At 42.3% G+C, this 17290-nt stretch overlaps 1 protein-coding gene across 2 annotated transcripts; it reads left to right on the forward strand.

Moving 5' to 3' along the window:
* The first annotated feature begins 2316 nt into the window (after nt 1-2316).
* Nucleotides 2317-16441, forward strand: klf3 (Kruppel like factor 3 (basic)). Of its 2 annotated transcripts, none has more exons than XM_080880740.1 (6): nt 2317-2654; nt 10103-10168; nt 10668-11160; nt 11857-11992; nt 13964-14130; nt 14226-16441. In XM_080880740.1, the coding sequence occupies exons 3-6, from the start codon at nt 10716-10718 to the stop codon at nt 14405-14407; spliced, it is 930 nt and encodes a 309-aa protein (XP_080736866.1). In that variant the 5' UTR covers nt 2317-2654; nt 10103-10168; nt 10668-10715; the 3' UTR covers nt 14408-16441. The 2 variants fall into 2 exon arrangements, with proteins under 2 accessions (XP_080736866.1, XP_080736865.1); XM_080880739.1 differs by having other exon boundaries at nt 10103-10163.
* The last annotated feature ends 849 nt before the right edge of the window (nt 16442-17290 follow it).

The following is a 17290-nucleotide window of genomic DNA, read 5'->3' on the forward strand; positions in this document are numbered from 1 at the left end:
AACTTGGTTTCTTGCTAAATTGTTTGTTATGTGGTTCATCTTTTGTTTTACAGCATATGTGCCTGGAATGATTCATAGGTCAGTGTTGTGTCAAGTGGCTTAAACAAAAGTTCCCTGAAAATGATCAGGTACAAGGACTGAACTAAAATCAAGTGAAAAAGAAGCCAGTGTCCAAGGAAAAACTTTGAAAGGCCTTCAGAAAACCTGGAAAACAAGCTCACTTTAAAAAATACAAGAAAGTCTTGGAAACAAAATATAGAGGAGTCAGTAAATCTTTATTAACATCACCAATGAGGTTGTATTTTTATGTTTTTGTTGCTGCTTGTTGATTGGCCATGCTGATTTTCATGAACCTAGAGGAGTGGAGACAAAGAAGGAATTGTAGAACTTTTCCAGCATCTCTAGTTTTGCCTTAGAATAGTGTCATACCTTTCGCCTTTCCTGCTAGTTTATACTTAATATTTTTGTTATCGTTATTATTATCAGGACTGCTGTTTCCATGTAAGTCCCAATTAAGTGGAATATTGAAAAAAACTTTATTACTAACTACACCTTAGATCATATTTTTAAACTGCGCATTATGTTTTATACTCTTGTAACTGTGAAGCATGTGCAAAAAGAAGACGCATTTACATTTTAGGACTTTTATAGAGTATGTTTTCAGAAAAACAAAAAGTTGAGATAAGCTTTCACAACAAGCACAACTATAGCTTGTGGAAGTGAAATATTAGCGGTTTCTTATGATCAAATTATAGTCAAGTTACAGAAGTAATGTAATACCAGGCTCTTTAAATATGTTGTAATACAGTCTAAACACGTTACAATTTATATTATAATAATAATAATAATAATAATAATAATAATAATGCCTCACCTTTGGTAAGATAAACATGCATTTAGGGATGGGAATCGAGAACCAGTAGTCCAATTCCTTGGAGTTAGTCTACCTGCCTATTGATCCCGCTTAGCAGTTTTTGCGCTTGTGCTAGTCATCTGATTTCAGCTTAACTGTGAGAGGAGGAAAATAGCAACACAGTCTAGAGCATGGATATGGACATTTATTTTATTATTATTGCACAAAAGGACGAGATAAATGGTAAAGTGGAAAACTGCATCCAGGACAGAAACAACCGCATTATGCTGCTAACACAACTTTGTTTTTTGCAAGCATCTGCACAGATAGCATGCTAATGCTAAGCTAGCCAAGAACCCAGAGGGAAAGCTGAGTGAATGCTGACCCCAGCAGCCAGACCCTGAACTTCAACGGGTAACAAGCAGATAAGCAGTCAGGCTGCAGTCTCACTTTTTACCTGTTCACGTTTCTAAAGCAGAATCACTGTGACAATCGCTTTTTTGTGCTGGTTTTCATCTTTGAAAATTAAGTCATTAAGTAGCTACTGCATTATTTTTTAAGAAGAGTGTTCTGTGTAATATGCGTAATAATTATTTTTTGAGTAAGACTCCAACACTGATCACAACAAACATGCACAAACATTTGACCCACAGCATAAAATTAATTCACATGAATGTAATTTCTTTATTGCTACTTAGCAATGGTGGTGACCTTAAAAAACCAATGATAACTCAATGAGAATCGATAAGTGATATCGATATCACATCATGCATCCCTACATCAATTAGTTAAATACAACATGCTGCAACACTGAGGAAACTCTATTGTGATGGGGTGTTTTGCAACAACAGAGCAAAGTTGTGACAACATCAAATTGGGCTTTGCAGTTTTTGTTTGTGGGGTTAGTTTAGGGTGCAGTCTCAGGTCTTCTGCTTTTCGCATCCCCTACAAAATAAAAGCACAAAGCTAATACAGGACAAATGCTCAGAGATGGTAAGAACCTAAATTAGTAATAAAATAAAATAAAATTAGATCATGAAAATATAATGAAATGAAACTTGTAATAGTGGAAAAGCTTTATATATTAAGAAAAATAATATTTAACTGATAGCTGGAAAAAGTCTTTCAGTTTACAATTAAGTTTCATACTTTAAGGATTTTGATATTTTTGTACTTTTAATTATAAATAAAAATATGTTCTTTCAAAGTACAGTTTTGCCTATTAAGATCTTAATAGGCTGTTTCTTTCACTTGTTTCTATTCTGTCCATTTCTGAAAAATACGCTATTCAGTCTTATATAAAATTATCCAGATACATTCAGGTTGTAGTAGGAGCGTCATAATCATATCACATTGTTGTTTGTTTGCGTTTAAAACTTGAAATTAGCATTACACACAGAGAGAGAGAGAAACACACATAGATAATCTGGACCACCCCGCCCCGGTTCCGCCCAGCGGCCAGACCCCACGGAGAACAGACGGCGGGTCATGTGACAGCAGCGGTTTGTGAACGACAAAAGCGGACTCACACAAATGCTCTGCCACAGTGAGACACACATACACAGAGGAGTTTCGTAACTTGGGGAAGTTTTACGGAGCCATCGATCACAGAATCGTCTTGTTGTTGTTTTTTTCCTTGATGTCAGTGACACAGCGGAGGACCGAGCGTCGCCTGCGTCACCTTTTCAGCGGAGAGTCTAATTGAGTTTCTCCCTGGGAAGGGAACCTGTGCCTTTCAGCAAGGCAGCCGCGAAACTACCGTCTCTCCTTGCAGGAAAAGACCGTATACCCCATCTGAGAGGTAAGTCTGACTCGGTGACTTCTTGACAGCATTGTGTCCGCCGGGCTGCCTCACAGGCTGACCCCGGCACGGTCTAATTTTCCTATCGGAAGTCAGTAATTGCAACGTGGTCTTTTAATAAAAGCTGGATGTGGTAGTGGGATTGATGTAGACTATTATTCCTAATAGATTACAGCAGGGAGAAGTAGTCCATAAATTAAATTTGCGGGTCGGGGTTTTAATGAGAACAGACGGCTCGTGCGTAATTTGAGGTTTGATTAATTAATTAATTACTCACAGCTGTTTTCTGTTCCGTGCCTTCAAATCAGCATGTTTGCTTAATTTATCTTCCTATAACACTGACAGTGGTGAACGTTGTTCTTCTTAATTTATTGATTAATGATTAATGAGCTCAACACTGGCTGTAACTTATGTAACCCGACTTTAGGCTGTTACAAGTCACGGGGAGACGATGCTATTTTGGGCTTTCAGAGCCTTTTAAAAACTAAGGCTGTTGTTAATTAACATAAATGTGGGTTTATTTGTGTATGTCTCTCCCCCCGTCATCAAATAACACAATGCGTTATTTCTTTGTTGTATAAATGTAGATTATAGTAAAGTTATTACTTGGGGATCCTTTTCATCTACTAATTACTACCTTTTTTTTATTCTGTTACATTTTAGTAAGTTTTGAGAAGTACATTTTAGATTATTTAAAAATGGATTCACTTTTTTTTTTTTTTTTTTTTTTTTTTAAATATGTGAGTTGGGGGGAAGAAATATTTCCATATAAGGAAAACGGCAACATTTTGAGAAATGGGTGTTTGCTGGGCTCATCAAGTGAAATGAATCATAAGGACTATCATATTTATTGTTGCTTATTGCGCACATGACTCATTTATTCATAGGTCAGATTGTGAAACTGTAGAGGCTGACGTTGATGCAGAATAGAGCAGTGATTTGAAAGACGAGCCTCAGATTTTGCTGTGTGTCTGTGCTGAGTTCAGTTACAGATGGGAAAATATGTGACAGGTGTGTGTGGGTGAGGGTGAAGGAGAGGGCATCTGCTTGTTTGTTTTTTCCCAAACTGTCACACCTGAGATGTTGTTTCAGTCCTGTTGTGTCACTGCATTCTTTACAATACACATCTCTCCCTGTACTCTCCCTCTGTGTTTCTGTCTCTCCCCGTTTCCTGTGCTTTGTTTCAAGGCTGAGGCTTGCGTCACGCATTCCACTTGGCATATGAAGCCCTTATCCTGTTTAGAGCCTGGAGAGAGAGAGAGAGAAAGACGGGAGGAGAGAGGGAGAGAGATGTGGGGGGTGGATGGGTGGAATGAGGGCGACATCTCTCCCCTCCCTGTTGCCTGAAGTTTGTACTTTTGTTTCACTGTTGAGCAGAAAAACACGGATGAGTCGCTGTTCCGTTTGTGTATTACCTGTTTATTTGTCTGGCATTAGTGCAGCACAAACACGCACACACGCCCCAAATACTCCACCCATCCCTACGCCTTTTTTCCTGAATCAACATGCTGATGTTATCTGGTGGAACAAAATGCGCAAGACTGTGTGTACACACGCACGCACATATGCACGCGCGCACACTCTGCTCAAAGGGCATGTGCTAGGGAACATTAGGGCTAAACATTAAACGGGTGGATGTTGAGTAGTTGGTGATTCTCCATGAGAAGTTGAGGAAATAAGGACACGCTGCTCCACAGGCGGCCATAAACGTGAAAAGCTGTGACTAGTTGCACAAGTTTGCAGAGTGACAGGACACGGATGCTTAAACACACACCGAACACTTGTGTGTTCAAACCACTGGATTGAGCCACTGTGACTGTGTAGCTCCTTCTTTACTGCCCCCCACCCCCCCATGTTTGAGGTTCATTGAAGTTTTGTCATATTTTGGTTGAAACCCACTTCATTTTCTTCCCCATTTCTCTCTCTGCCCTGTTCTTTCCACTTCCATTTTGACATAGTTTGGTCAGAGCGGCTGTTTTCTTTGCCCTTTCTCTCCTTCCAGCCCCCCACCCCACCTCTCTTCTCTCAGACTAGGGAGGTGTAATATGTGTGTGTGGAGTCAAACAGGAAACCGCAGGCCCCCTGCAGCAGCACCCCCCTTTTGGCTTCGCTCTCCTCTTCCTCCTCCTCCACCTCCTCCTCCTCTGTACACCCCCCGACCCATCACGCAGTGTGGAAATAATAACAGTCAGACTAAACTCTAAGGGCTTCCGCTTCTCTCCCTCTTCCCTTGTTCTCTCCTTCCCTCTGTCCTCAGTTGTCTGGAAAGCCTCAAAACGCTGCGCACTCTCTCGCGCACCCCGTCAAGTTCGACTTGAGGTGCGCGTGTGTGTCTCTGTCAGTGTTTGAGCCTCGCGACCAGATGAGTCTGGTGTGTCTTTAAATGTGTGTTTCTGAGATGATGGATCCTGTTTCCTCTCCCCTGCTGATGGCCCCCTCTGGCTCCCCCCCCCCCCCCCCCCCCCCCCAGGCCTGCAGCCTCATAGTGTAGTTGAGAGGAGCTCAGGGGGACTACATGCCTGTGTGTGTGTGTGTGTGTGTGTGTGTGTGTGTGTGTGTGCGTGTGTGTCTTTGGGGGCGTAAAAATACGAGAAGTGGGCTGCGTGGCTCGGATGAGGGAATGGGAAGCCAAAATAAGAGGAATGGGGGGGGGAGGTTGGGGGTAAGCAAGGGCCTTAAAGCGAGAGGAGTCAAAATTGGAGCATGTGCTGGGTTATTAGGGGAGTCATGAGCAGGAAGTGAGGTAAGGGTTGAAAGCAGGGAGCAAGGGGCTACACTTGGGAGTGAGAGCTTGAAAGGGGGAATAAATTGGAATGAGTGAGGGGCAACAGAAGAAGTGAGAGTACTTTAGGGAGAGGTCAGGAAAGGGAAAAGTTAAATGTTGGCATAATATTGGATGAGTACCTGGATGAGTCATGCAATTAGGATGTTAAATTAAGACTAATGGGCGCCTTTCCTGAAGAGTGTGAATAGGTAGTGAGTTTGTATGTGAGGTTCTCCTTGAGTCGACTGATATCACGACATGAAGCATTACAGGACTGTCACAAGGTGAGAATGACTTAAGTGAAGAGGGGGTAAAGAGGCTAGAAGACGCTAGGCTGAAAATGTGTGTGTGTGAGTGTATTGTGGCATGTTCTTGGACAAAGATGTTGTCTGGAGGTTTTTGGTCTCTCTGGTGATCTCATCATCTCCAGCCTGTTGCCATTAGAGAGAGACTTTGTGTGTGCCGGCCAGCTTTTGTCTGCGTGTGTTCCAGTATGTGTGCGTGTCTGTAATAATTTAGTCCTTTTAGTGATTTAGTGTGTGTATTCTGTTGAGCTAGCAGAAACGTGTGTGTGTGTGTGGGGGGGGGGCGGGGGCAGGGAGTCCAAGCCACAATATTTTCCCCTTCAGTCATGTTTTTTTATAACATTCACAGAGGGGGAGAGAATAAGAGTGTGGGGTGGTGTGCGGTTCAGATAAATACAGTAGTAAAGACATGAGCGATTGCTGGGGAGCGAGTGGAGAAGAGTCCAGGGGTGGAGACACAATAGAGGGGTGTAGAAGGTGGTTGCAGAGTGGGTTGGGGCTGAATACACAGTAGTTCCACTGACCTAGAAGGACAATATTTGCGGACATGCACAAACTCAAACCCAGTAGCAGAAAAAAAACCTAGCCCAAGTAGGGCGACTTATTTATCGTGATGATGCAGGAGTTTGGTTTGTTTGTCTGTTTTTACCTGGAAAGGCAATAAAGGAAAAGAGTGCTGACTAATTCCTGTCCTCGAGTATGTCAGTTCAATTTCATAGAAAATAAGAGCACAGTCTAGTGAGAGCTATGACAATCAGCCTGATGCTGCGTAGAAACAAGTAATAGGAAAATATCCAAATTAATTAAACCAAAGATATTCAGGTTAATGTCTTATAAGAAAGAACTCTTCACATTTTCATGGAATATGTTTTTGGTTTTGTTTTGTTTTGTTTTTGGTTTTTTTGGGGGGGGATTCCTGTGGGAACTTCTTAAACGGTTAATTCAGTTATCAGAAATGCTGCTCCAGCTGCAGTTTATCTCTAATCTGCTGAGGCCTTGTGGCCACTGAGGAAGATGCTGCACGGCTGAGTGAAATTTCTTTCCTGTGATTGTTACATTTGTGCGACTCATTGTGCTTATTCTTTCATGAGACACCCAGAGGGAAAGTTTCTCCCTCCTTTGCTTGCCATCCTGCTGTCACACGTTATCTGATGACTCCTTTCTGTTCATTTTCCTGTGTGGTAAAACCCAACCACTAGGCACACGCCTGTCTTTGGATTAAAGCAAATAACGTGAATTATTTGCCGTCCCTGCTGCACGACACCGGGCTCTGACGCCATCGGCCAAATTCTCCCCTGCGTTTACTCGTACCTGTGGCCAACTAACCAGCTGCCAAGAACTCGTTTTCGCGTCTGTCGTGCAAAAGTGTTAATAAAAGGGGAAATGTAAGACTATGTATGACAGGTGAACTCTGAGAGCAGCATGTTCCTGTCACTGCACGCATTCTTTCAAAGAATTTAACATGCACTGAGCGATGCATATGTTGTTCAGTGAGAGATGAAGCCAGATAAGTGAGGCTCTGAACACTTTGTTTGTGAATATACATGTTCTCACTTACAGGCGTACACAGCCCACACCTGCCCAGCCCTAAAGTCAAAAGATAATTAACACTTCCTGTATGACAGAGCCTAAAGGAGCCTCTGAGTTACTCATGCCTGCCTTGCACTAGTGACAGCATAACATTTTCCAGTTTTCCGATCCATTCTCATAAATTAAATATCTCTTGAGCGCCTTGAGGGAATTTCTCCAAATTTGGCTCAAATGTTCACTTGGATTCAAGGATTTACTGATTAGAATTGGCAAAGATTGAGGGTACCGTGGCCCCCGATGATATCCGAAGAACACCTGAAGGAGATTTTGTCACATTTGGCACAAACATAGACTTGTACTCAGGGATGAACCGATTAGACTTTGGTGACCTTACACATTTGGTGAGGTACTGATAGTGACGCTACTCACTGAAACCTGGCTCTGTGATCGTCTGCTCAAGATCCGGAGGAGACACGAACTCAGCCTCACGCACGCGAGTGTCAGTCCAGAGCTCGGATAAATAGGAGGGTTACGTCAGGAACGGCATCCGGTGTAAAACCTGTGCCAAATCAAACATGCAGATCCATCTGCTGTGGCAACTGCTTAACAAGCAGCTGAAAGGAGCTTCTTCCACTAAGTACATCTATGTAGTTTGTATATAACAGGATATAACTGACAACTTAACTGGTATAGAATTACAAATCTACAGTAAGTATAAAGGAAAAATAAAAACAAGGAAAATAAGGTTTGCTTAATATTGTGGTGATGTGGACGTGGCATGAGACAATAACTATTTTAAAATGTCATCTTGGACTTTGGGACATTGTCGTGCATGTTTGTGACGTTTGGGACCAGAACATTTTCTGGTCGTGGTTTCTAATGTTTTTCATCAGTGACACCTTGTTCCCAGATGGGATTTTGTTTATTGTGTGTGTTTGTTTCTGGCAGACCTTCTGCTTCTTTTATACACAGCAGGTATTTGCTGCTTTCTTTTCCTTAATCTGTTCTTCTTTTGGGGGGTTTTGTCAGTGATTTTGTTTTTCTTCCTTTTTTCCGAATTCAGAATCTGTTTGTGTTTCATACTTGGTCTCATTGTCACCTTAATGTGTGATTTACAATGACAATAGAACAACTGCTTGACCTCAAGTTGAACTACAGTACAGTACAAACCCGGATTAGAAAACACGCCCTCAAAACACACCCAGTTCCCACCTGACGGTAGGCTCTTTGTTTCTTTGGAGCCGGGCAAAGGGTGAGGCTTCAGTCGTCATGTTCACACCCTTCCTGAGCCAGCTAGTGAGCATCCTGCTTCACCATTGGTCTGCTCCCCATCTGGGGTGTGTGTGTGTGTGTGTGTGTGTGTGTGTGTGTGTGTGTGTGTGCATTCCTATATGTGTGCACTAGGGTGTAATGACTTGTTCTTGCCCATTTGTTAATAATTAAAGGCTAACTTGTCTTCAGACTGTGGACTTTAATCAGGTCACACACACGGAGACTGCCTCAGGGTACATTCTTTGACAGTTCATGTTGCCTTAATGCACCAGCAGACGCGCACACACACACAAGCACACAAAGAAGCTAATAAACACCCTCATGTAGCACAAGCAGAGTCATCCCAGCTGCACCTGGCCATTCAAAGCCAAGGTAACTGGAAACACCTTTGAAACCTCACACGCTTTTGATCCAAAATACTCGGGGTGTGTGTGTGTGTGTGTGTGTCCCATTTCTCAGATACGGGGCAGTTTCTAGCTGCATCACACCTGCAACCGGTTGCATTCTCGTTAAAAAAAACCCAGTCCCTTTAATTCACAAGTCTGAATGTCGAGTGTTTTTGATTGACATCGGCAGCGCTATCTGTCAAACGCAGAGTACCTGTTTGAAACCATGACTGAGTGGTGAAAAAAGAGGAGATGATGTGTCAAGTTTGACAGAAAAAAATATGTCTGGGGCTGAACCAACGTTGATCGTGCCCTCGCGGTCTCCTTTACTTAAATACAGACCCTGTCACATCATTCCCTCTACTTAATGTGATTTATTTTTCATTACGTCACAAAATGTGTGTTTTGGTGTGGCAGTGTCTTGCCATAAGAAGAAGATACATGAACAAGGTGGACGTTGGGGCTATATGTAACTAAGGGTATCTGCTTATCCGTTTTCAGGCGCTCTGACCACAAGACGAATCTTGTGGTCAGAGCCACTCTGCCCCAAGCAGCATGCCCCTGGTAGGGTCTCCCAAGGCAAATTGGTCCTGGGTGAGGGGCATGACAAAGTGCGAAAGTCAGAAAACACTCCACCTTGATGCCAGACTTGGGCTTGCTGGCCAAGTGCCTGGCAGATGGACTTTAAGCCCGTGGTGCAGCATGGTCCACCCTCCTGTAGAGGAGGACAAGCTGCAGTGGTTGGAGTTTTGTCAGTCAGGCAGCAGACAAAGCAAAGTCTGCAGCTGCAGTTGCTCGTTAGCATTCATGTTGAGACTGTTTGCACATGGCTATATTTAAAATTTTAAACTAAAAGAAAAATTTGACAGAATTATTCTTCTACTTTATTCTGACCATTAATTATGACCTCAGATTTAGGTTCTCTACCGTTTTTGTTTTGTTTTTGTGTTTTTCTTTTTTTGGGGGGTCACTTATACTCACACAGGGGAGTGTGATAGAGGTGCATTATCTGAAGGATGTGTCCTTTTGCTTTCAGTACTTTAAGTAGAGAGGTGACAAATGTTTGAATAAGTTTTAAGTGTTTCTACAATGTTGCATTGGTGCATAAAGTAAATTATTATCAAGAGTGTGAGCTTAGTGTAAATGTCTTCCCTGTATATTGATTTTTGGTGCTATGTGTGTATTCTGCAGGAGTCTGGCGTGTGCAGCCATGCTGATGTATGATTACCCTCCGAAGACAGACATTCAGCCGGTAAGGTGTGTGTGCGTGTGTGCGCGCGCGCGTGTGTGCGTGTGCGCGCGCGCGTGTGTGCGTGTGCGCGCGCGCGCGTGTGTGTGCGTGTGTGCGCGCGCGTGTGTGTGCGTGTACGCGCATTATCATGCCTGATCATGTTTTTGATACCAAACAGCAACCCCTACACACACACTACACACGCACCTATACGTGTCTAGACAGACTGGTTCCCACATTCCAGCTCTTCCTGGACAAACAGGCTAATGTACAGTGGACATTTGCAAACAATAGCTACGCACACTGCCAGGCAGTGGGCTAATGAGCACACACACTGTATTCTGAGACAAAACAGTTATCTGCTCCCAAACAGAGCAGCGTTTAAATTTTTTGGCTGGCTGTAATTGTTTGTGTGGCAAAAACATGTTTTCCCTGCCATTCAAAGCAGAATGGAAATTTTTAACCCTCTGCTCTTTTGTCCCCCTTTTACTGCTTCCTCTTCTCTCTACATCCTCTCTTTCACAGTCGTTCTATCCTGGAGTGATCTTCCCCCATCCGCCGCACTTCTACAGAATGCACCCCCTGTCCCACTCTCACACCCCGACCGGGCTGACACACACCCAGATGGAGCCCGTGGACCTGTCTGTCAACAAGCACTCATCTTCCAAGTCCCCTCCCTGCTCCTCTGCGTCGACCCCGGCGTCCCCTCGCAGCTCCCCTGCCTCGCCTTACAGCTCGGCGAGCCGCACCTCTTCCCGCAACTCGCCCCCACACACTCAGTTGCGCTCCTCGCCCTCCCACGCTCTCCCGCCGCCCACTTCCTCCCTTCCATGTCCCACCATTGTGTCTCCGGGGGGCCCCGGGGTCATCCCAAAGTCACAGATCATGGTTTCTCAGATCGTACTGCCTCTGCCCATTCTCCCCTATTACCCACCACATTTGCTGAACCAGCCAATAATGATGAACTCACCTGCCAGCAGCGACGATGACCATTTCAGGATCTGGGAGCCCAAGATAGGTGAGAGCAGTTCAGTGTTTGTGTTGCAACTGTACATGAAGCTAAAAACAAAACAAGAAGTCATTAGAGAATCACATTAAAAACACATCAGTGCAGGAGTCATCGTGAAATGTATCCATTTCATGTTGTTACTGCATTTAAATCACATCACTTTTGTGGCATTTTCTTGTTAAATTTGCAAAAATCGTTTACTGATAAATTATCAGTAAATGATTTTTGCAGAGAGAATGGAAAAATTATCAGTGATAATGAGGAAATGTTTTTCATTCCCTCTGTTCTTAGAATAGCACTTTTTTTTTCCTTTTCTTTTTTTTGGAAGGGGGGGGTAAATCAGCTATTTCCCACTGTGATCCGCAGAAGTCTTTGATCTGTCACAGAGACAGACACACAACATACGGCTACCAGTTTGTTTGCCGTGGCCTTTTCTAGAAGGACTTCTTAAGTAGCAAAAACACAAAAAATATAGTGGAAGTGTTTAAACCTGACTGGTCCAAAAGGCTGAGAAGAAAGGTTTCAGTCTAAACTTGACCTCGTGATGGTGCTAGAAGAAACTTTAAGTAAAAAGCCACACTGATAGGATTTATCCTCTGGGGACCTTAGATGCCTGATTTATTTATTTATGTTAACATATTAATTATGAATGTGATTTAGACCTGATCATACTGTCAGCTCACACATTGTTTCATCCCTACCCAGTTCACCCAACGAAGCCTCTGGAGCCGCGAAGTGATACCCACGACCTGCACAAGCCAATCAAAATCGAGACTGAACCCGCTCATGACCCCAGCAGTCACGAGAAGTCATCAGTCAGAGCGATGCCACACGAGTACGAGTAAGTAACACGACGACACTCTGTAGCGAGTTTTGTGTGGACTCAGTGGTCAGCGAGTTGTCACAGCTCCTTCTGTTTTCCATGTAAAAACCCACACGCTGGTGGTGGTGGCCACACACTTCACGTCCCCTGACTCCACACCCCTGTTTCACTAGCGTTTTTGACTCACTCCCTGCTGCCGAAGGTCTTATTCTCTGCTCCCTAATCTGAACTTTTGTTCTGCGTGTTTAAAACAAAAGCATGTTGTCGAGATCATTACATATGCAACGGAATACAACCTACAGTCTTGTTATTAGAGAGTCCTGTCATAAGATATGACTGTTCTTTGCATGTCACTGTAGTTTGAGCCATGTCAGTTTCTGGGGCAGTCCCGGGATCAGGGCGGTGCGGTTCTTATTAGCGGGCAGCCAGTAAGAGCCTTGTGTGATTGGGGGGGAAAAAAAGAAAAACACTGACCGAACTGCGTGAACTTACTGGTTATATCCGAAGATTTAGAGCTTATCTCACTCTGATGGAACATAATTGTTAAAATTTGGCTCCATTTCCAAGTCATAAAACAAACGTTGTTTCCAAATGTATTTTATCATCACCTTGATAACACATTAGAAAATGATCTGTCTCCAGCCTGAGTCTGGACACAGTTCTATTTCCTTCATGTTTGTGGAGCCATAATTTAATTTATTTATTTATTTTGTCTTTAGATTCTTGCTTCTGTGAAGAGCACTGGCTATTTGTTATTGTCTGTTCTATTCTTTTGTCTCACTAACAGAGTTTCGGCCACTGGGGAAGTACAGAAGAATATTTATCCTTTTATTTTCCATCAGGCCCAATAGCCACGCCTCACATTAGAAGCTCTTTTCTTTCTTTCCTTATCTAAGACGTCACAAGTTCATGCCAGCCATCTGGGTCCTGTTACCACCTTCATTCCTCTTCCTACTGTTTTTGTTTGGGTTATTTCTTCCTCTTCTGCTTCCTCCTCCCCTCATTCTCCCTCATTATTATTATTATTATTATTATTATTATTATTATGATTGATTTATTAAGCTTTGTGTTCATTGTCCAACATCTCCCCTGCACTTTCTTACCTTCCTCTTCCGGTCCCCTCCCCTCTGCAAAATAAGTTTTTCCTCAGAAGAAATAATTGCAAGTTGGATGCACATGTAATAGTCAGCCCTTGCTGGCAGCTAGTGTATGTCAGTGTTTGTGTGTGTGCTGTGAAGTACACCTCGTTTTTTTTACTTTGGCTGTTAGGGCGGTTCCCTTTACAGGCTGCTCTTGTCATCGTGCCAAACATGAAATAATTGGACCCTAAAGGGAAAAAAAAGAGGGTGCGTCTTTGTGTGTCATCACATCTTGTCAATAAAGCACACACACATCCTCATAAACAATATGTACGTACAGTTACTATACGCTGCTGTGTGTGTGTGTGTGTGTGTGTGTGTGTGTGTGTGTGTGTGTGTAGGGGATTTTCTGCACATTCCTTTATGCAGAATTGATCTGTGTGGAATCATGTTTCAGCACTCAACACCTGCTCTCAACTGACTGACACACACACACACACACACACAGTGATGAAAGACAACTCCTCTCTTGTAACTGTAAAACTGGTACATTTTGTGCGTTTGTTTGCACACACAAAGAAACAGGACTTGATGTGCTCTGACTGGGAACAGTGTTGCAGATTCACCTGCTGTTTGACAGTTTTCAGTCTCCTGGAGTTGGTCAAGGATAAATTTATAAACATTGATTGACAGAGGTTGACAGGGCAAGGCAAAGGTGTGGCTGACTGGAAAAGGCAGGTTTTTCAGCTTCCTGCCTGGCAGAAGTTGTTATTGCATTGAAGCCAAGTTAAACTGTGGGTTTCAGTGTCATAAGAGAGGACTTTTGCTCCCTCTGCTGGCAACATTAGACAAAGATGGACAAAGCACCAGCGTTTAAAATCTTTTTCTACCCTTTGTGTGTTTCTTTTAGGGGTAACAACCCATCAGTAATAGTCCACTCGGGCACAAGGCACCCTTTCCCTGCTGATTCACCTGACACACTGAAAAAACGGAGGATTCACCGCTGTGACTTCAGCGGCTGCGACAAAGTGTACACCAAGAGCTCCCACCTCAAAGCACACCGCAGGACACACACAGGTGAGCCTTCATTCATATACCAGCCGTGCTTTTCCAGAAGCCTCAAACTTTTTGACATCTTCTAACAAACCTCGTGTAATTTCCTCTCTTTGCAGGGGAGAAACCCTACAGGTGCAGCTGGGAAGGCTGCACGTGGAAGTTCGCCCGTTCAGACGAGCTGACGAGACACTACCGCAAGCACACGGGAGTCAAACCGTTCCACTGTCCCGACTGTGACCGCAGCTTCTCCCGCTCTGACCACCTGGCTTTACACAAGAAACGACACCTCCTAGTGTGAAACCCTCTGCCGTGCAACTTGAATGCAACTCTGTGCTGGGTTCAGTGTTGGACTACACCACTTTGACTTTAAAATGAAATGGCTGGCCTTACCTGGACTGCGACAGGGAGTGAGGAAATGTTTCCTCAGGGTTAATGTTTAAACCCTTTCACCTCATTAAGCCAAAGAGAGGGAAAAAAAAGCTGGTTGCCAGCTCACACATTTAAGACCAGCTCATTTTTATAGAAATATGGTAGCTGAACCAAACCTCTGATCAGCTGTGGAAGGGCCAGACACTTTTTTTTTCTTTTTGCTTGCAGCTCCTCAGCTGGCCTGAGAGCAGCGCCCTCTTGTGGCTACACAACCAAAACAGCAGTTCAGTCTGTGCAAGCCACATGGCATGCTCACAAGCTTCTCAGCGCAACATGATCTCCAGCTTTAAAGCTTTTTGTTTCACATGCATTCAAGTAAATGTTTGGGACTTGGACACACACTTACAAATACATATTTTTTTTGCTCGCTACGCCAATACAATGTGAAACGTTCCAGAATGTATCCTATCACACCTACTGTGCATTGTGTCATAGATACTTCAGCTTTTCTTTTTCTTTTTAAAACACTCGTGCCAACTTCCTCCTTCGGGATCTGCTATAATTAAAAAACAAACAAACACACCACACACCTCATCTGCCTCTGCAAGCTCAGATCATGAAGTGATGACAGGTTGCTAACGCTCGCTTTCTCTTGTACATACACTCTCTTATTAAAAGCAACTCAGCCTTGGTTTCGTGTACTCGTGGGTTTTAACAGTCTAGTGGGCAGTTTCAGTCAGTGAAGTGTTTTTATGTTTTCATTCAGAAATGTGAAAGTTGCTGCACAGGGGCATTAATGTGTCGGTGAGGAAAAAGGCACCACCCGGTCAGTTTAAGGGTAGAAGCAATGAAATTGTGTCTTTACCGATTTCTTATGTTGAGTTTGTATCTATGAACTGTGTTTCGGTTTGTGACGTGACACCGAGGTAGCTTTTATTATTGTGTCACACTTTGATACGGGGTGGGGAGAAAATGCAAAATGCAAGGCAGGGAAATTACAAAATAATTTTTTTTTTTTTTTTTTTTTTTTTTTTTAAATTTTTATATTCAGGAGCAGTTGAGTTATATTCCAGCCCACTCTACACATGCATTTGTTTTAAAAGAAAATTAACTTGTACACAATTAATACTTTATCATTCCCCTAAAAGTCAAATCAGGGATTATTGTTGTAGCAGATATTCTGCTGCCAAACCTTTTTTTTTTTTTTTTTTTTTTTTTTCTTTCCTTTTAAAAGTGCCATAAAGGTTTTTAGAGCACAATTTTCCACAGGTGGAGAGCAATACACTTTCTCTCTTTATCTTTTTTAAATGGCGCCTTTGTACATCTCCAATGTGCACTTTATATATATTTTATAAATATATATATATATGTATAAATAGTATGTATGAATACATTATTTAACATTCCCAAAGCCAGACATTTTAAATCACATCAGGTTGGTTTTTTTCTGTTGTGTGTTTTTTCTTTTTTTCTATCACACATTTGCTTTTGGGTTTAATTGGAAGGTGTCCAGTTCAGCAGTTGTCTTGTTTTTTTTTTTTTTGTCATTTTCTAGTCATGTATACAAGAAGGTGTAACCCCGCCATTTATTCGCATGTACACGTTCACACACCCCGAATGTAGCAGCTCAACTGATCTGCATTTGCTCCTCGATGCCTTTTGCAGTTTGTGCTTTTTTTTTTCTTTTTTTTTTGTTTGGTTTTTTTTTTCCTTTTTGTATCTTTGCAAATACAATTGTCATATTAATATCTATATTTTATAATTCATTATTAGACTGAACGGGCAATTAATGGTTTTTATTAAGCATGATTTTGATACTCTATTACATATTTCTATTTCTAGTGTTTATGATAAACCCTGTCTTTTTTTTTTTTCTAATTAAATCTTACCATTGGCAATTCAAAGGGAACTCATCAAACTGTGAACGTATGGTCTTTCTGCAATTTAGCATTTTTAAACAAAATATTCATACCACTTAATAAAGTTATTGCAATATTTGAAGCATGTATCGTTGTTTGTGATTCTGTTTTTTGTTCACCTGTTTGCTAGTGAATTAGCTTATTTTAGAAGAGAAAAGTGTGTGTGCATGTCTGTGGATACTACAGAAGGAGAAAAGGACTTTTATTAATTGGCTAGGCAGAGATTTTGAGCTGGAAAGGATGTAGACTGATTAAGGGTAAGTGAAGAGTGTGCTGGGAAACCAGTACTTTGAGGAGCTGCTGAATGAAGAACATCTGAGGGAGGAGAATAAATGGAGAAATTATAACAAATCGGGAAGTGTGGGCAGCGATGAAGAGTGGCAGGAGGTCCAGAAGACATACCTGTGGCGGTATCAGTCGGAAAACTTTACATAATTTCCTCAGGGAATCAGTCACAGTTTCTCCAAGATGGTAAGAACAATAACTAAATATTTAATCTTAAAAATTATACATTATATTACAAAGTTATAAAATATAACTAATATACAAATGACTCTAATTATAAAAATTCCACCATATAACACAAATTACATAAATATATAAATATGGTTGATATTAAGGTGCTGTTGCCCAGTGTGTACATTTGTTTTACATGGAGGGATTGTACAGTGAGATAGCCACAGGCAGGAATAAATGGTGCAGATGCCTAGGAGAGAGGGACTTCAACTAGATTGTTTAAAACATTCTTGGAGTATGAGAGAATTCCTGGGGAATGGAGAAGTGAACTGATTTTTCAAGAATAAGGTGGTGTAGTAAAGACAGGTATGATCTGGGGTGATGATCAGTGAGCAGCAGTGCAGCTTAATAGTGCGAAAGAGCCCAACGGATGTTAG

The sequence above is a fragment of the Rhamphochromis sp. 'chilingali' genome (genome assembly GCF_963969265.1).
Source record: "Rhamphochromis sp. 'chilingali' genome assembly, chromosome: 4".
NCBI classification, from domain to species: Eukaryota; Metazoa; Chordata; class Actinopteri; order Cichliformes; family Cichlidae; genus Rhamphochromis; species Rhamphochromis sp. 'chilingali'.